Below are 20,561 nucleotides of genomic sequence, written 5' to 3' on the forward strand. Positions count from 1 at the left end.
CAAACGCCGTAGCATGGAGTATGGCATTATATTGACTGCCGCTCCCGTGTCAACCAACATCTTGCTGACAGGCTGCCCGTTGATATAACCTCTCAGGTACAGGGCCTTCAAATGTTTGTAGCTCTTCTCTCGTGGCTTTTCAAAGATAACTGGCCGTGGGCCGCAGTCAAACTGTGCCACCGGCGCTTCTTCGATTCTTGGAGCACAGAACTCTGACGGAAGAACGAACACCATATTTGTGCCAGCCGATGCCTTCGCATCGGTTTTTATTTGTTTGAGGCGCCATTCTTTCTTCCCTTGACGCATCTCCGTGTCCAAGGTTTGCTGAATTTTCACGGCCAGATCGGGCCGCGCTTTCCTCAACGTGTGCAGGTATTGCGCCTCGGCTTCATCCAAGCTACGTAGCTGCTGAACCCTACGCTTTTGGGAGTGACTGAGTCCATCAGGGCACCACCTTGGCCGGTGGTATCTATCTTCTTCTTCATCTTCTGACTCCCCGAAATCTTCCACTCGAGGTGACTCAGCTCGTCTGTTCTGAGATGGGAGAGGCCCTAGACGTTTGAACACTGACACCTCACCTGTGTCCTTCTTCTGCTGTCTACATTCCGGGCAGTTGTCGATTGTAGGCAATCGGCTCATACCTGAATCCCAGCAGTGCTTAAAGAAAGGACAATCCCAGTGTCTGTCCATGTCTTCCTGCTCTCTTGACTTCCCCTTAGCGCGACGCTCATACCCTTCGTCGTCTCTATCATACCGACGGTATTTTCCATTGTCTACATCAGACCGATGATATCCTTCGTCATCTATATCGTACCACCGGCGTCGATCGTACTGACGCTCATATTTGTTAAGGAGATGCTTGGAGAGCGGTCGTTAATACCGCACGTTTCTCACCTGTTCCTCGGTGATGTACCGTCTATCATCATATCGGGGCCGGTCGCGTGGGCCGGCCTCCTCCTTTTCCTTGCCACGGGGGTGACCGCTTTCTTCTTTATCCCTGCTATGGTGGTATACAGGCCCTGCCATGTTAACACCGAATGAGAAATCTAGCTGACGCCTCGTGGAGTGATTGTGCTCCACCATGTTGACGCCAGGAAACGGTTGCGTGTCCACCTTCATGGCAAACTGACCAAAGATCAAACGGCCTTGTTCTATCGCCGTTTGGATCTGCCGACGCAACTCTTTGCAGTCATTGGTGATATGGGTGAACGAGTGATGCCACTTGCAGTACGGTCTCCCATTCATCTCTTGCGCAGTAGGGATTTTATAGCCTTCGGGTAACTTCAGCTGTTTTTCCTTAAGCAATAAGTCAAATATTTGCTCAGCTTTGCTTACATCGAAGTCGAACCCTTTTGCAGGCCCTTGTTGTTTCACCCATTTGCAGGACACGGGATCTGCCCCCCGAGCCCACTCAGCCACGGCTACTTCCTGGTCTTCTGCAGAGTCCCCAACTTCTTCTGCCTCGACCAGGCCTATCGGGCGTTTGAACTTGTCTTGGTACAATTCTGGGTGGCGCTGCTCATACAATGTTAATTTCTGAGCCATGTGCGCCAGTGAATTGTATTCCACTTGGAAAGCCAGATCCTTGATCGGCGTTGCGAGGCCCAACACTGCCAGATCGACTGCTTCTTTCTCAGTTAAATGAGCCGAATAACATCGGTTTATTACAGTCCTGAAACGCTGGATATATTCCGACACCATTTCTCCACGCTTCTGCCGCACCTGCGCCAGATCGGCAATGCCAGCCTCGGTAGCTTCTGAGTGATATTGAATATGAAATTGCTCTTCCAGCTGCTTCCACGTCCGGACTGAATCTGGTGGCAACGAGGTGTACCACCCAAAAGCTGGTCCTGTGAGAGATTGCGCAAAAAACCTTACACGTAACGGGTCTGATGCTGAAATCATGCCCAACTGTGCCAAATATTGGCTCACATGCTCGATTGAGCTAGACCCTTCTGATCCATTGAACTTTGAGAACTCAGGGAGCCGATACTTGGGCGGCAGTGGAATCAAATCGTAATCGTTGGGGTACGGCTTGGAACAGCCGACTGTTCTCCTCTTTGCAGGATACCGAACTTGTCTCTCAAGATTGTACTGATTTGTTCCACGGTATTAGCTGCAGGGGCTGAGCTTTCATGACTCGTTCCGGTGGCATATTTAGCTAGCCACGCCTGTTTATCGGCGTCCGCTCCAGAAATCCCTCCTGTTGCAATCTGGTTCGTGCGCGCCAAGTTATTGCAGTCCGGCACGTATGTGCACACGTATCCATATGGGATCTCTTTAGGCGGCTCTAGCAGGAACTGGTAATCGCCAGGATCGCCTCCAATCTTGTAGAAGACGTATGCCGGTGAACCCGGCGGCTCTGGAGCTGCAAGCGCGAATGGCAGCTGCGGTCTGGTTTGGAACGGTATCTCTCCCTGGTGAGTTCCTAGGGCAGGCCCTGACGAAGAGTACTGATGCTTCATGATTTTCTGAACCACGCGAACCGCAATGCGTTCGAAAGCGTTTACCAGGCTCTCAGAATGACGGTGTAGAGAATGAGCCACCATGTAATTAACTTCCTGGCGCAGAGCTCTGGTGCGTTCTTCTGAAGGTGTAGACAGATCCACTTCATCGATAACGCCCTCAGGTGAGAACCCTTTCCACCTAATGCCATGTTTACGGGTCCTCTCGAAAGAGCCGATGAGATCGGCTTCGAAGACAGCTTTAATCTCATCAAATTTCTTCTTGTGCTCCTCAGGCAGTTCTTCGTACGTGATTGGTGCATCCGCCATCTCAGCTGCAGATGTCGACGCAGTTGCTGTAGAAGGTCCCACCGGGCGTGCCAGAATGTGTTGCCTGCCAAAACCCACCGGCGAGCAGCGACGAGCAACACGAAGAGCCGGGAGGCTCCCAGAACTGCTGGTGGGCCCTGGTCCCTCGGGCAACAGCCCGCAAAACTCCATCACACGTCCTGGCTGTTGCGAGGGCGTGCCACCTGACCTATACCTGGTCAGGAAGGTGATGGATTGCTTCAATTGTTTCCTGCATGGCAGACACGTAAACATTAAATCCGAGCCTCGATCGGCTCTCAGGTTGCCCTGTGAATCGGCTCAAGGGGCCGATCGACCCATGGTTCGTATTGGATCTACGATAACATGGGGGTCCTGCTTTATCAAAACCAAGTTAAATCGATCCACGACAGTCTAGGGTTTTCACCGCATAATTGGAACGTCCTACACGTAGTTGAGCCTGGCAGATACGAAAGATAACAGAAAACTAGTCCTAGAAAAGGCCTAAAAACCAACATAGAGTCGATTCCCGGAACAACTCCTCTAGGATCGGCAAACCATACCTTACGCACTTCTGGATCATTTAACCCGTTTGCAAGGCCTAACCATGCGGATATCAAACTAATCCTTGGAGAACAAGGAACAACCATAACAGATCAGATCTACTAAATAAAGACCAAGCAAGTTGCTACCTTTACACCTAAGATAGGTGCAAAGGCAGCTAGATATGTAGGGGTAACCTAATTAAGCAAACATATCAAAATAAGTATCGATGTTAGTCCCAACACATCCATGATAACAGTGTTACTCGCCATCAACAAGGCTTCAGTACGAGCAACACGAAACAACGAATAAACTGATACTGCCCAGATCGCAAGATGCGATCTGGGCAGCATGACGCTTACCCGGAAGAAACCCTCGAAACAAGGGGTGGCGATGCGCCTAGATTGTGTTTTTTGTGAACGTGATCGTCCTCTTTCCTCAATAACCCTAGGTACATATTTATAGTCCGTGAACTTTCTATCTTTGGAATAAACCTAACAGTGTACAAACTAAACTCTATCTCTTAATTCTAACTGAAACGTAATCTACCATAATGTACAGATACACGGGCAATCTAGCCCAAACTCTCGCAGGAGGCCGATTCAGAAACACTTTATGTGCATATCCTCTAAGCCCATCTTAATCACGGCCCAACTCCCAATGTGGCTAAAATCCGGCTATAACAAGTCTTTAATGCTCAAATGCTCCATTCATGAGCTTCCTGGTAATATCATCATTGATAATTTCTATGCAAGACTTTCTTTTCAAGATAAAACCTTGATGGATACTACTTGTTCTGGATCATTCACGTGCAACAAAGAAGAGTTTAAATGGGACCTTCTTGATCGGATTCAAGAGAATACTGAAGATTGGGAGAACGACAAAGGTAAAGAATTAGGTATAAACTATGAATATGAATGCATTAAGTCTTTCGCTCAAACCGCTGATTTTAAAGAGCTTAGTGCTAAATATGGTCTTGATCCTCAAATTCTGGTCGATTGCTATAGAGCCTTTGCTTCTCATATTAGTCATCCTAAAGAAAATTGGTATATGTATCATGAACCTTTTAAAGACACTTGCATGGAAAATGAAATTGTTGTTAATGATTGCAATGAACATGCTCAAACTCCTGAGAATGCTATTTCCTATAAGCATGTTAATTTTTGTGGATTTCATAGACCTTGTGAAAAGAATAAAATTGAAGAAGAATATTGTATCCATCACAGTAATGAAAAAACTAGAAAGTGGTCTAGGGCTCTAGATGATCTTGGTGAAAAAGTTTGTGCCCTCTATCCTTTTATTTGTGAACTTTGCCATAGAGTGGGTCATTTTAATTTTCAATGCTCCTCCAATGATAATTCGAACCCCATGAGTGCTGCAAATTTGTATTGTGATGATGAAATCATTCCTAATCAGCATGATGAACTTACATTATTTTTGGAGTGTGAAGAGTTATTGAGAAAAACTTCTTTGGTGGATATGAGTGCTCTTGATATTAATAGTGTCCTGCATGGGTGTCTTTCTTATTGCATTGATAATTGCCATACAAATACTTACATACAAAATATTTTAGAAGATGACACTTTGCCAAAATATGATAGGACCGCTGTGTGTTTTGAACTTATTAATGAAAAGGAGGAACCCTCCCAAGTTTCTTCTATTGTTTCTGGAAATAAATCAGGTTATGTGGAGAAGCCTCCCTTCAAGCCTCTTCCTCCTAAAGAAGGGAACGAGGAGAAGGAAAAGAAGAAGAAGAAGGAAACGAAGAAGAAGAAGAAGAAGAAGAAGAGGGGGAATAAAAAGAAAGAGGTAACGGCATATCCCCGCGTGTATGAGATAACGATAGGTAACCGTAAGTATGTTGCTCCTAATGATTATTATGATAATGAATCTGAGTACAATGATCTTCCTATGCCCTTTACCTACATTAGTGATCATGATTTAGAAGAGCACACTACTTTTGATATTGAAAATCTCTGGGAAACTAATTCTGAAAATGATGATGTTAATAATTGCCATAGTATTAGTACTATCCATGCTTCTTCCCATAATGATATAGAAAGCTCTAAGCTTGGGGATGAGGTGTTTAAAAATCCTTTTGCTACTGATGATTATATGTTTGATACATCTCCTTCTAGTAACAATGATGGTATGATTACAGATGAACACACTATGGAAGATAACTATTCTATTTCTTATGATGACACTATGCCTCCAATCTTTGACAATTATTATAAAGAATGCTATGACATAGGTTATAATTATCCTTATGAAACTTGTCATAGTTATGATGGGATTGCCAAAAACAATTCCCTTAGTATGCAACTTGTTTACCATGTTCAAATTCTTGATAATGATCCTGCTCCAATTACTATTAATGAGAAGAGTTCTTCTTATGCCAAAATTAATGATACTTTTATGCATATGAACCATGATAAGAATGTTTTAAGTGATGGTTATATTGTGGATTTCATCAATGATGCTACTGAAAGTTATTATGAGAGAGGGAAACATGGTTATATGCATCTTAATAATATTAAGTTTCCCCTCTTTATGTTGAGAATCTTGAAGTTGCGCTTGTGTTGTCTTTCTATGCTTGTTGCATTATGCTTACATGACTTGTTTATTTACAAGATTCCTTTTCATAGGAAGTGGGTTAGACTTAAAAGTGTTTCTTATTTGCTTTTGATGCTCTCTTTTGCTTCAACTCTTATTTCTTGCGAGAACATCATTAAAATTACTGAGCCCATCTTAATGGCTATAAAGAAAGCACTTCTTGGGAGATAACCCATGTTTTATTATGCTACTGTTTTGTTGTGTCTTGGAAGTTGTTACTACTGTAGCAACCTCTCCTTATCATGTTTATTGCATTGTTGTGCCAAGTAAAGTCTTTGATAGAAGGTTGATACTAGAATTGGATTTCTGCGCAGAAACAGATTTTTAGCTGTCACGAATTTGAGTTGTTCTCTCTGTAGGAGAATCTAAAAATTCTGTAAAAATTCATGAGTAATCCTCAGATATGTACGCAACTTTCATTAAATTTGAGCTTCTTCATCTGAGCATGTTAAGTGCCTCGAAAAAATTCGTCTTTACGGGGACTGTTCTGTTTTGACAGATTCTGCCTTTTATTTCACATTGCCTCCTTTACTGTATTTGAGTGGATTTCTTTGCTCCATTAAATTTCAGTAACCTTGGGTAATATCCAGAAGTGTTGGGAATGATTGTGTCCTTGCTGAACATGTGAATTTTTGATTATGCACTAACCCTCTAATGAGATTGTTTTGAGTTTGGTGTGAAGGAAGTTTTCAAGGATCAAGAGAGGAGGATGATATAATATGATCAAGAAGAGTGAAAAGTCTAAGCTTGGGGATGCCCCCGTGGTTCATCCCTGCATATTTCAAGAAGACTCAAGCATCTAAGCTTGGGGATGCCCAAGGCATCCCCTTCTTCATCAACAACTTATCAGGTCACCTCTAGTGAAACTATATTTTTATTCGGTCACATCTTATGTGCTTTACTTGAAGCGTCTGTGTGTTTTTATTTTTGTTTTATTATCTTAGTTCTCTGAATAAATTGGATCCTATCATGCTTGTGTGGGAGAAAGACACGCTCCGCTTTTTCATATTGAACACTGGTGTTCTTAGTTTTACTTTTAATGTTCATGGCAAAAGTTGAAAGCTGCTGCATTTATTGCTATTTGGTTGGAAACGGAAAATGCTTCATGTGGTAATTGGTATATTGTCTTGAATAATTTGATACTTGGCAATTGTTTTGAGCTCTCAAGTAGATCATGTTTAAGCTCTTGCATCATGTAGTTTAAACCTATTAGTGGAGAACTACCGTAGAGCTTGTTGAAATTTGGTTCGCATGATTGGTCTCTCTAAAGTCTAGATATTTTCTGGTAAAAGTGTTTGAGCAACAAGGAAGACAGTGTAGAGTCTTATAATGCTTGCAATATGTTCTTATGTAAGTTTTGCTTTACCGGTTCATACTTGTGTTTGCTTCAACAACCTTGCTAGCCAAAGCCTTGTACTGAGAGGGAATGCTTCTCGTGCATCCAAAACCTTGAGCCAAAACCTATGCCATTTGTGTCCACCATAACTACCTACTATGTGGTATTTTTCTGCCATTCCAAAGTAAATTGTTTGCGTGCTACCTTTAAAAAAATTCATTCCTTGTCTTTGCAATACATAGCTCATGGGAAAGTAGCCTAAAAACTATTGTGGTAATGAATATGTCGCTTATGTATCTTATTTCTTATAAGTTGCTTGTTGAGCGGTAACCATGTTTCTGGGGACGCCATCAACTGTTACACCTTTGTTGAATATCATGTGAGTTGCTATGCATGTTCGTCTTGTCTGAAGTAAGGGAGATTTGCCATGAGTTGAATGGTTTGAGTATGCATATTGTTAGAGAAGAACTTTGGGCCGCCAACCAAAGCCATGTATCATGGTGGAAGTTTCAGCTTGGACATTAATCCTCAAATCTCTTATGCGAATATTATCTGTTGTTGAATGCTTAAAGCATTAAAGAGGAGTCCATTATCTGTTTTCTATGTTGTCCCGGTATGGATGTCCTCAAGTTGAGATCTATCAAAATCGAGAAATCAAATGTGATCTATCTCCTTGGACCTTTGTACAGGTGACATAGAGGTACCCCTTTGTGACACTTGGTTGAAACATATGTAATGCAATGATAATCCATGGAAATCCGAGCTAACTAGGACAAGGTGCGAGCACTATTGGTATTCGATGCATGAGGCTTGCAACTTATAGGATGTTTTATGCATAACACATATGAATTATTACTACCGTTGACAAAATTGTTTCTATGTTTTTAAAATAAAAAGCTCTAGCACATGAGTAATCTCTGCTTCCCTCTGCGAAGGGCATATCTTTTACTTTATGTTGAGTCAGTTTACCTACTTCCTTCTATCTTAGAAGCAAACACTTGTGTCAACTGTGTGCATTGATTCTTACATACTTGCTTATTTGCACTCATCATATTACTTTGTGTTGACAATTATCCATGAGATATACATGTTGAAAGTTGAAAGCAACTGCTGAAACTTAAATCTTCCTTTGTGTTGCTTCAAAACCTTCTATTAAGAATCTATTGCTTTATGAGTTAACTCTTATGCAAGATTTGTTGATGCTTGTCTTGAAAGTACTATTCATGAAAAGTCTTTGCTATATGATTCTGTTGTTTAGTCATTATCTTTACCATTGCTTTGAATCACTTAATTCATCTCGTATGCTTTACAATAGTATTGATCAAGATTATGATAGTAGCATGTCACTTCAGAAATTATCCTTGTTATCGTTTACCTACTCGAGGGCGAGTAGGAACTAAGCTTGGGGATGCTTGATACGTCTCAAACGTATCTATAATTTCTTATGTTCCATGCTAGTTTTATGACAATACTCACATGTTTTATATACACTTTATATCGTTTTTATGCATTTTCCGGAACTAACCTATTAACAAGATGCCGAAGTGTCAGTTCCTGTTTTCTGCTGTTTTTGGTTTCAGAAATTCTACAGAGGAAATATTCTCGGAATTGGACCCCACGAAGACGGAAGTCAATATTTTGCCGAGACGGACCCGGAGAGCCAGAGAAGGGCCGGAGGGGGGCCAAGGGGGCCCCACACCATACCTAGGCACGGGCCCCTCCCTGGCCGCGCCACCAGGTGGGGAGGCCACCCCCTGGCTCCTCCGACTCCGCCCTTTCGCCTATATATTCTGTCCGTCGCGAAAACCCTACGGGGATCGACGATATTCCACGAAGAGTTCCGTAGCCGCCGCCATCGCGAAGACAAGTTTCGGGGGACAGAAGTCTCTGTTCCGGCACGCCGCCGGGACGGGGAATTGCCCCCGGAGTCATCTCCATCGACACCACCTTCATCTTCATCGTCATTGCTGTCTCCCATGATGAGGAGGGAGTAGTTCTCCCCCGAGGCTGAGGGCTCTACCGGTAGCTATGTGGTTCATCTCTCTCTCCCATGGTGTGATCTTTATGTGATCATGAGCTTTGTATCACTATTAATCTATGTGCTACTCTAGTGATGTTATTAAAGTAGTCTATTCCTCCTCCATGATGTAAAGTTGACAGTGTGTGCATCATGTAGTACTTGGCGTAGGTTATGATTGTAATCTCTTGTAGATTATGAAGTTAACTATTACTATGATAGTATTGAAGTGATCTATTCCCCCTTTCATAGCTATTGGTGACAGTGTGTATGCTATGTTAGTACTCGGTCTAAATTGCAACGGTCTATTATGCACTCTAGAGGTTACTTTAATATGAACTCCGGACGTTGTGGAGCTTGTTTACTCCGGCTTGAGGTGTGCTTTGTAGCCCTACACAATGAATGGTGTTTGTTATCCAACAAGAGAGTGTTTAAGAGTAGCATTTATTTATTCAGTTATGTGATCATTGTTGAGAGTGTCCACTAGTGAAAGTATGATCCCTAGGCCTTATTTCTAAGCATTGAAACACCGTTTCCAATAAGTTCTGCTACATGTTTGCTTGCTGCCATTTTTATTTCAGATTGCAATTACTACTTACAGTCATCCATATTACTTGTATTTCACTAACTCTTCGCCGAACTAGTGCACCTATACATCTGACAAGTGTATTAGGTGTGTTGGGGACACAAGAGACTTCTTGTATCTTAATTGCGGGGTTGCTTGAGAGGGATATCTTTGACCTCTACCTCCCTGAGTTCGATAAACCTTGGATGATTCACTTAAGGGAAACTTGCTGCTGTTCTACAAACCTCTGCTCTTGGAGGCCCAACACTGTCTACAGGAATAGAAGCGTGCGTAGACATCACCTTCCTGAATTTTACGCGCTATGATTTCCTCTTTTATGATTAAAACACCCCAGTAACCCGGTGTGCCGGGTAACGAAACCATATATGGAGTGGGTTTCCTGCTCGAAAAGGTGTAATCCCTGCCCGGCTTCCCCACCTTTTTCGGATGCATGCCTACACGGAGCCCTAGCACCACTAGGACCATCACACACCCGATCCTGAATTTTGGATGTGATTGACATCATCAATTAATTGGGAGGTGTGCCAGTTGTGCTAGTGGTTTATTGTTTGTTTGAACTAATTAGTTCATTATTGTTGTGTTTGAAACAAATTCATATTGTTTATTGATCGATTTGATGAACCAATATGATAGCTTGTTGAATGTTTTAATAACGTATTTCAGTTGTTCTTGTATTTCACTTTGTGGTCAAGCTCAGTAAAAGGAGAAAATTTGTTTTAATTTTAAAAATATTTTAGTGGCGCTGACACGCCACTATACAGGATGAAACTTGTGGTGTGTCAGTGGCACTCCACCGGTATTAAAGACCACCGCCACTACATGTGGTTTTGCCACGCCGTTGGTAACGTTTTCTGGACTAGTCCTCTTTCCTGCCTCCACGACGAGGAAGAGGAAGGGGAGATAAAGCCCTTGGCTAGCAGAAGCAGATCTGCATGGAACCAAATCCGATCCTATTGGAGAAGATGTTGCGTCCGCTCCTTCTACTAGACCGCGACTTCACGCCGCCGCCGCTAGCAAGACCATTACCAAACGGCAAGCCGCTCGGAGACGGTTGTGACTCGCTCCCAGGCCACGACATAAAGTCGAACCGCGGCATGACGCCAAACCCTAAACCTAGACTCCTACTGCTACTATCTACAAGGGCCAGCCTCCATCCCCCTTCCCCTCATTTATTTGTTTGGTCAATATGTTAATCTCCTATATATGCATAATTTATCGCATGTGATTAGATATATACTAGTGTACATAAGTTTTTGCTATATAATTAACCTCATCAAGAAATTGCCTAATAATTAAACAAAAGCGACCAAGGACCTAATTATGGAAGTGGGTGTTAGAGCAGGATGTAATCAACATGTATTAGGATTTGTTTGATTCAAAATATTTGCATAGGAAATATGTAGGATTAAATACTATACAAAATTTTCCTATAATGCTTGTTTGATTTGTATGTTTTTCATATGATTTTTCTAAACAACCATTTGCACTAGATTTCATAGGAAATCTAACATTCGCCGATACCTCTTTCGAGAATCCTTTGCTTTTCGTGCGATGAAATCTAACAAATTTTGGTATATATGAATATTCCTATAAAATTATGGTGGACATGTTATTACAATCCTACGTTTTGCTTGCCCTACTTTTTTTTTCTTATCTTGCAAATGCTTAGAGTCTACGACTTCCGGCCGGATGCCAAACCGAGTGAGATCTCTACGTGTCACATCAATCACAGTATCACACGGCATGCCTACAGACCTTTGAGTCCATCTGTTTTTTTTTTTACTCCGATGGATGTCCTGTTTCCCGTGGTTACTAGTGAGTTTTTCAAACGCAGCTGGTCATTTTTCCCGGTTTGAGTGGGACCCTTATTATAGTTTTTGACACTGGACGTTGTGCTACTTTCAGCTTAGACTTAGAGCAATGGGAACCTTGGTGTTTTAAAGTTTTAGCCTAGGTGACAGTGTCACACGCGAGTTCCTCAGCACATCTCTCTTCCCTCATTTTTGGCAGGTGGCAGTATTGAGGCGAGATGCTCCGCAAGACGGCCCTTCTCCTCCTTGTGGTCGGCGCCGCCGCTGCCGGGATGGGGCCGCCGGACGGTCCTGAGAAGGTAACCGTGTCCTCGCTGGAGATGTACGTGGACCAGCTCCCTCAGATGCACAAGATCTACGGCTACAACGCCACGACGGCTAACCTCACCGTCGGGATGTTTGAGACAAAATGGGTTCGTTCCTTTCCTTCACGCAATCACGCCTGCCCCCACTCAGGCACTCACCAGTCATCATAGGATAATATACTCCCGTGCTGATGCTTGCGCCGGCCGCGTGCAGAAATTCCACCGCGACCTGCCGCCGTCCACCGTGTTCGCATTCGGCACGTCGGCGGAGGCGGCCACCTTCCCGGGGCCCACCATCGAAGCCCTGCAGGGTGTCCCGCTGCAGGTGACATGGGAGAACCACCTGCCCCGTCGTCACATCCTACCGTGGGACCCCACCCTGCCGGCCGCCGTCCCCAAGCGCGGCGGCATCCCCACCGTCGTCCACCTGCACGGCGGCGTGCATCCGCCGCAATCCGACGGCAGCGCCATGGCCTGGTTCACTGCAGGCTTCAACGAGACGGGCGCTACGTGGAGCACGCCGTCCTACTCCTACCCAAACGCCCAGGGCCCCGGCGTGCTCTGGTACCACGACCACGCCCTCGGCCTCACCCGCGTCAACCTCCTCGCCGGCCTCCTCGGCGCCTACATCATCCGTAACCCGGACGTGGAGGGGCCGCTCGGCCTCCCCTCCGGCGACGACTTGGACCGGGTGCTGGTGCTCGCCGACCGCAGCTTCAACGACGACGGATCCATCTACATGAACAGTACCGGCGACAACCCAGGAACGCACCCGCAGTGGCGGATGGAGTACTTCGGCGAGGCCATCACGGTCAACGGCAAGGCGTGGCCGTTCCTCTCGGTTGCGCGTCGCCGGTACCGCTTCCGTATCATCAACGCATGCAACGCGCGCTACTTCAACCTCTCCTTCACCAACGGTCTCCCCTTCCACGTCGTAGGCTCCGACGCCGCCTACCTGTCCCGTCCGGTGACAACGGCCCACCTGCTCGTCGCCGTTGCCGAGGCGTTCGACGTCGTTGTCGACTTCGCCGGTGGGAATGGGAGCGCCGATGCCGAGATGGTCAACACCGCGCCGTATCCGTACCCTAGGGGTGACGCGCCGAATCAGCTAAACGGCAAGGTGATGAAGTTCGTCATCACGCAACAGACGACGACGGACAACTCTACGGTGCCGGCGAAGCTGCTCGAGTATGTCAAGGTTGCCGAGGAAGAGGCTGTGCAGAGGCGGTACATCGTGCTCTCCCCCTACGGGAACGGCAACGGCACCGGGGGGATGGGTGGCATGGAGGGCATGGGCGGCATGGAGGGCATGGGCAGTCCGCTACATCTGTACATCAACGGGAAGCGGCCCGAGGACCCGGTGACGGAGACGCCGCGTGCTGGCACCACCGAGGTCTGGGAGGTCATCAACCTCACCCCGGAAGATCACCCCATCCATTTGCATCTTGCAAGTATCCAGGCGGTCCGTGCCCGTGCCCTCGACCAACTGGAGGAGTTCATGAGCTGTGTGACCATGCTCAACGACGCCGAGAAATGCAACGTGAGCCAGCACGCCGTGGGGGAGGCGGCGGAGGTGCCGGAGCACGAGAGGGCGTGGAAGAATGTCGCCAAGATTGCCCCGGGATACATGACCACACTCGTCGTCAACTTCTTCTTGGTGGAGACGGGTGAACCTTACCCCTTCGACGCCGCAGCTGAGCCTGGCTATGTCTACCATTGCCACGTACGTGAAAGCCCTCTTTGTTTTTATGGGTTCAATTTTGTTTTATGCTAAAATAAAAAATTAATTTGCTAAGATATTTAGCATGGCCAACCTAGGCCAATCAAGCTGCCCATAGTGGACAAACTACTAGGATAGTACATATTCCCTGAAAAATTAATGGTAGTTTTATTGTATCCTCCATGGTCAGATTTTTTTGAAACTTTAAATTATAATTTCTTTTTAGAAAATAAAGAGCTACAACCTCCATTTGCAGTTTTCGTGAAGATTGCGCCATATATAGTCACCAACTAATAATCATTTTTGCTCTCCCAACTAATCGCAGATTTTGGATCACGAGGATAACGCCATGGTTCGCCCTCTAAAACTGATCAAACCAGGAGACATATCTGGACAAGATCGTCACCATGATATGATGTCATCTCTATATATTTATCTGTCTATTATTATGTTGTCGTATTGTTTGCTAGCATGAGAGTCTCGCTCTATTATAATTGTTATATTGTACCAGCATTTCCTAGCATATACAACGACGGTTTGATCGGTTATGGTCTGGGATTCTCCATCTCCGATGTGTATTATTATTATATTTCTATGGCATCACTAGTGCAGAATTTTTAAGGCCCCGTCTATTCTTTCCGTGTGCGGTACGGAAGATTGTTGATGCCCTTAAAAATTTGACCATGTGACCGCGACATAAGCGGGTGCAAAATATTTGTGACGTAGGCTATTTTCACCAATTTTTTGCCCTTCTCAGACAATAATATATAAATAGTTGTGTGTAGTGGGTTCTCTAGGTTATCTCATGGTATTCTGGTCCACGCATATAGCCACTTTACTTTACTCTTGTGTGCCACATACGTTTTGCAGACAATGTGCCTTCCTTAGTCGGCCGACATAAAACCTCACGCCGCCACCCTCTTGAAACACACTTGGATATGGCTCGCATAAAGAAGAATCACACCTAGGCCAATCAAGGTGGCCGTAGTGGACAAACTACACTAGGGGGAAAAGGGGCTTCAGTCCCGGTCCATTTGAGCCTTCAGTCCCGGTTTCCAAACCGGGACCAACAAGGCGGGACTAAAGGGTCCCCCTTTAGTCCCGGTTCAAATGTGCACCGGGTCCAAAGGGGCTGCCACGTGGTGCGGCCAGCAGGCTCGTGGTCGAGGACCTTTGGTCCCGGTTCGTGATACGAACCGGGACCGGAGGGTCTCTGTCGCGGTAGAGAAAATGGCCGTTTCTCTGCCACGGCAGAGGTTTAGGGTGGAGCAACGTTTCTCTGCCGCGGCAGAGAAACTGGCTGTTTCTCTGTCGCGGCAGAGTTTCAGGGATTTATATTATTCATTCAATTCTGCAATGCATACATCATTCAAGAAACCACAAACATCGTCATGAATATATAGACATCGTCATGAAATACAGTACACCTAATGCATATTTACAATATAAAGTCGGACCTCTTTACTATATCTATCTCATATATGCCTAACGACGACGTCGTTCAAGATCTATGAACTTCCGATAGTGTTCTCCAGTTGGGGCAATGGCCTCGTTAAGAAAGAATTGTAACATCCGGATTTTTATGAGCTGATTTTTTTTTTTCTTTTTCTTTTGGTTTTAAGCAAAGGATGTTGCAGCGAATTAAAAATTATTATTTTTTTATTTGGGGTTGTTAAGTAGGAGAAGGGATTAGATTCTGGGCTTGGGTTTGATGTTGAGTTGTCAACCTATTTTCTTGTGTGGCTTTTCAATGTCCTAATGAGTTTAGTGGTGCAAGTCATCACATGCACGTGGTTGTAACCATGCAGCGTACATACATGCATGCTTTGGCCGATTGCTGGTATACGGTGATATCGATTCTGCTTTCGTTCTGCTCTTGTTTCTTGCCGATGCAGCCACGCATCCAACTTGTTTAGGCCCAGCCCGTATCAGCATAGATAGCCCAGCAAACCCAGCTATCGCTTGACTCGCACGTACAGAGGAGTCAAGTCCGTATACACGTACAGGCCGCCGCGCGTCCGATCCCGGTTCCGATTCTTTGGCAGCACAAATCGCGTCGCCCCTCAGCCTATAAAGTCTCAAGTCGACGCCCCTGCCAGCACAAATCGCGTCGCCCCTCAGCCTATAAAGTCTCAAGTCGACGCCCCTGCCTCTCTTTTCCTCCCCACGCCGCCACCCAAAGCCCTAGCGGCTTAAACCGATCTAATCTCGCGAAGCTCTGCGAGGCCGCCGCCGAACGCTGCTCGCGTTCCCGGTGATTCAGGGCACTAGAGGCGGAGCTGCTGCGCCAGAAGGATCACAGGGACGAGGGGAGTTCATCCACGGAGCTAGAAGGCCGAGTTGCTGACCACCGATGACACCCACGGCACCAACGTCAACTCTAGCCACCGACTTCAACCACGGACTGCGACGGGCTCGGTGAGAACCAGTAGAAATCCTTGCACACACGCGCTACACATCTATATGCCTACCTCCTAGACATGGTTTTCAGCCTTTGTTTTACAGTTTGTCGAGTCGCCGGTGAACCGAATGCCGTCGGATGGCATCGTCTGTTAGGCCACCTAAAACACGTTTGCTGATCTCGAGCCCATCTTAGGAAACGTTCTATATGACTTGAAGAAACCAGCAGTGATCTGAGTTTACTCTTATCCGATGTTTATCACACTGTTTCTGAAAGATTGAGTTAACTCGTTGCATCACTAAGCATAGTAACTGCATGTAGTATAGTGCATATGGCGTACCAGTACTGCTGCTAGCTACGTAGTGGTTTTGCAAATCAATTATACCTGCTTAATTATGTTTGTATTCAGTAGAATTAGAGGATGTATTCTCTGTGGTGTTTTACACTTATTTACACATGCTTAGCGATAGTGTAAATTATTAGATTTGAGTATTGCCTTGCCTGTGTGATTTCTGCTAATTAGCTTGTTGGTTATTATCAGTGGATCTTATCAAGTTATTTTATTGTTTGTTACTAGATGGGTAGTTTAATTCAACAAGTAATTCTTTTGTTGCTCAGCATATCGCTGTTAGCTGCTACACTTATGCCATGCTATTTATCAACATTCACCTTACTTGGTTAATTTATGCCTGTTGGATTTTAGATATTGCTCCCATCGCATGTGCAATTTATTCCAATCCGGGTCATTTATCTCCGTATGAGTATGACTAGTAGCATGTAGTTTGTTTGCACATTGCATTTCAAATCTATGCTATCTATGCACGATTCACTTAATATGTTTTCTAAAATATTTCGTTACCCGATATAGAGCGATCACCATGCGTTGTACCCTAGTTAACCCAAATTCTGCTCGAGTCATTTCAGTCTCTTTCTTGTACTACGTATTCCGAACGACCGACACACACTTTTTATTGGATCTTTTCATTTGGATTTTATTGGTGTTTATCCGAAGTTGGTATTTATTGCGGTTCATCGTTGTGGCGAGTAGGGAGTGACGGGAACGGGGCGAACCAAGACTACGGAGAAGGGTTTTTCGACGACAATGAAGGCATGCCCTCTCATCATATTTATCCCAGTTTTACAACTTGCATGTTATTTTATGTTTTACAAATATATGCTATTTTATTCCAGTAGCTAGCGTGTCGATTGACACACCAACTTGATCTGCTTGTCGCCTTTTACTTGATACCCTGAGTAGTGATTATATATAATCCTGATAGAGTAGAATGCTTAGCCATGCTAAATAATCATTAAGAAATTTCCTGTTGCCTCTTTGGAGGAATTGATCGACCTACGGGTCAAAATACCCCTTTGAAAGTTGTTGAGCTCGTTGAGCTAGGCGAGTTAGCCATTGTTGTTTCCTCTACTCTATGCTACTCTGGGTGAAACTTACCATCTAAACATGGCGCGGGCGACAGCTGGATCAGTTGTTGAAGGAGCGATTGGCTTCCCTTCATTTGTTGGAGGGGGCAATTCGTCGTCCGTGCCGCATAAGGATCCTAACAAGTCTTGGATTTGAAGATTGTGACAACCGTACAACCACATGCTATATGGGCACTGGCTTGGTTGAGTATGTTAGTCAGCCTTAGGTGTCGATGTCGCCGTACCGCTGATGAGGTGTCTGCCTATGGGGGAACCTTCGGCACAGATGGGGGGACCGGTTTGGGGACGTACTCTCAGTTCCGTGCGCCATACCCGGTGGGCATGTCACATCTTTGGGGGATCTAGCTAAAAGACCTCGTCACAAACTCCCTATTGCTATGCTAGCGACGGCTGGTTGCAACAAGGCGAGATTGTGACATGTGGTGAAAGTGTACCACCTCTGCAGAGTTAAACCTATTCGAATAGCCGTGTCCACGGTCATGGACGACACATGAATCCTTCTTGACATACAGGAACCTGTTTTGCTATTTCCCTCTTTGCCTCCATCCTTTCCTTGGAATCTGAATCCTATGCTATGTGTGAGTTGTCGTGGACAGTCACATTGATGAGAAATATTACACTGAATATAAAACATGTTTTCGTCTAAAACTGCTTTTATCAAATCTAGTGTTGTATTGCAAATAAAACTGGCTTTTCTGCAAAAGAACCATATAGCCCTTCTTTGAAGCCTCATGTCGATTTAGTAGGTTTGCACGAGGGGGCATATTGAGTACGAAATGTACTCATGGCAAAACTTTTGTTGATATTCAGAGTTCTATGAAGATGGTGAAGACTATGGCGACTACGACGACGCTGAGGAGTGAGGCCTCGGGGACTACATCGACTGCCTGTGGCTGAGATGGAGTTACTTCGCATTTTATTATCCACTGTGCTTTCTGGTTGTAATAAATGTCACAAGACATTTCACTTTGTGACTCAAACTTTGTAATAATTACTTTTTGCACGTTCTGCAATGATATTTATTTCGCTGTGTCGTCAAGCTAATCCTGGATTGACGAGTCACACAGGGGGGGTCGGAATGTTAAGTTCCGGTTCTCACAAGAATCCCGCGAGTTCCTCTTGAATTGCTCGTATGCGATCCTCCGTTAGGAGAGAGTCCCGCAGGCGTATCATCTATATTAAAAAAAAGAAGATCAATATATATGAATGGAACTCAATACAATTGATGGTAATAAAATAAGATTAATTGTGAAAAATTGTTCACGTACACGAGTGACGTGTATAGCCTCCTCCGCATCCCTGTGACATGTCATCTCACGAATGAACTCGCAGACGTAGTATCCATATAAGTTATTCCCGGGTTCCTGCTTCAAATACATGCATTTTATCAATGATAGATGAAAGGATAAAGTTGTTAACCTCGATGGAGAAGAAAAAAAGCAAGTTAAGTGTGGCTTGTTTTGTGTGAACTCAGGTGCCAAAACCTCTTAAGAATTTCATCGAACACCTCTTGTGCATGTGAAGAGAGCAAAGCAATACACCCCTCTTGTGATAAGGAGTGAAAAAATGGCTAAGTGTGGGGGCAAGGTTATATAGGAAGATGGGACTTTGTCCCGGTTGGTAAGCCAAACCGGGTCCAAAGGGTGGACCTGTGGTCCCGGTTTGTATTGGTCGGAGGCCTGACACAGCCTACTGATGCGTGCAGTTAACACACGTCTGTTGGGAACCCCAAGAGGAAGGTGTGATGCGTACAGTAGCAAGTTTTCCCTCAGAAAGAAACCAAGGTTTATCGAACCAGTAGGAGCCAAGAAGCACGTTGCAGGTTGATGGCGGCGGAGTGTAGTGCGGTGCAACACCAGGGATTCCGGCGCCAACGTGAAACCTGCACAACACAATCAAAGTACTTTGCCCCAACGTAACAGTGAGGTTGTCAATCTCACCGGCTTGCTGTAAACAAAGGATTAGATGTATAGTGTGGATGATGATGATTGTTTACGAAGAACAGTAAAGAACAATTGCAGTAGATTGTATTTCAGATGTAAAGAATAGGACCGGGGTCCACAGTTCACTACTGGTGTCTCTCCCATAAGATAAACAGATGTTGGGTGAACAAATTATAGTTGGGCAATTGACAAATAAAGAAGGCATAACAATGCACATACATATATCATGATGAGTACTATGAGATTTAATCAGGGCATTACGACAAAGTACATAGACCGCTATCCAGCATGCATCTATGCCTAAAAAGTCCACTTTCAGGTTATCATCCGAACCCCTTCCGGTATTAAGTTGCAAACAACAGACAATTGCATTAAGTATGGTGCGTAATGTAATCAACACAAATATCCTTAGACAAAGCATCGATGTTTTATCCCTAGTGGCAACAGCACATCCACAACCTTAGAACTTTCTGTCAGTGTCCCAGATTTAATGGAGGCATGAACCCACTATCGAGCATAAATACTCCCTCTTGGAGTCACAAGTATCAACTTGGCCAGAGCCTCTACTAGCAACGGAGAGCATGCAAGAACATAAATAACATATATGATAGATTGATAATCAACTTGACATAGTATTCAATATTCATTGGATCCCAACAAACACAACATGTAGCATTACAAATAGATGATCTTGATCATGATAGGCAGCTCACAAGATCTAACATGATAGCACAATGAGGAGAAGACAACCATCTAGCTACTGCTATGGACCCATAGTCCAGGGGTGGACTACTCACACATCGATCCGGAGGCGATCATGGCGATGAAGAGACCTCCGGGAGATGATTCCCCTCTCCGGCAGGGTGTGATATGTCTCCGACGTATCGATAATTTCTTATGTTCCATGCCACATTATTGATGATATCTACATGTTTTATGCACACTTTATGTCATATTCGTGCATTTTCTGGAACTAACCTATTAACAAGATGCCGAAGTGTCAGTTCCTGTTTTCTGCTGTTTTTGGTTTCAGAAATCCTAGTAAGGAAATATTCTCGGAATTGGACGA

At 44.8% G+C, this 20,561-nt stretch overlaps 1 protein-coding gene across 1 annotated transcript; it reads left to right on the forward strand.

The window, feature by feature from the left end:
- Positions 1-11,801: 11,801 nt before the first annotated feature.
- LOC127349332 (multicopper oxidase LPR1 homolog 1-like) lies at positions 11,802-14,326 on the forward strand. The gene is made up of 3 exons (XM_051375066.2): positions 11,802-12,093; positions 12,200-13,708; positions 14,031-14,326. Exons 1-3 carry the CDS (start codon positions 11,899-11,901, stop codon positions 14,178-14,180), a joined length of 1,854 nt encoding a protein of 617 aa, XP_051231026.1. The 5' UTR covers positions 11,802-11,898; the 3' UTR covers positions 14,181-14,326.
- The last annotated feature ends 6,235 nt before the right edge of the window (positions 14,327-20,561 follow it).

Source organism: Lolium perenne, chromosome 4 (assembly GCF_019359855.2).
Source record: "Lolium perenne isolate Kyuss_39 chromosome 4, Kyuss_2.0, whole genome shotgun sequence".
Taxonomy (NCBI): Eukaryota; Viridiplantae; Streptophyta; class Magnoliopsida; order Poales; family Poaceae; genus Lolium; species Lolium perenne.

Excerpts from the sequence above, each read along its gene's own strand:
- LOC127349332 (XM_051375066.2), top strand. The coding sequence starts at position 11,899 with ATGCTCCGCAAGACGGCCCTTCTCCTCCTTGTGGTCGGCGCCGCCGCT. Across the intron at positions 12,094-12,199 it reads GGATGTTTGAGACAAAATGG|AAATTCCACCGCGACCTGCC; the intron begins GTTCGTTCCTTT and ends GGCCGCGTGCAG. Across the intron at positions 13,709-14,030 it reads GCTATGTCTACCATTGCCAC|ATTTTGGATCACGAGGATAA; the intron begins GTACGTGAAAGC and ends AACTAATCGCAG.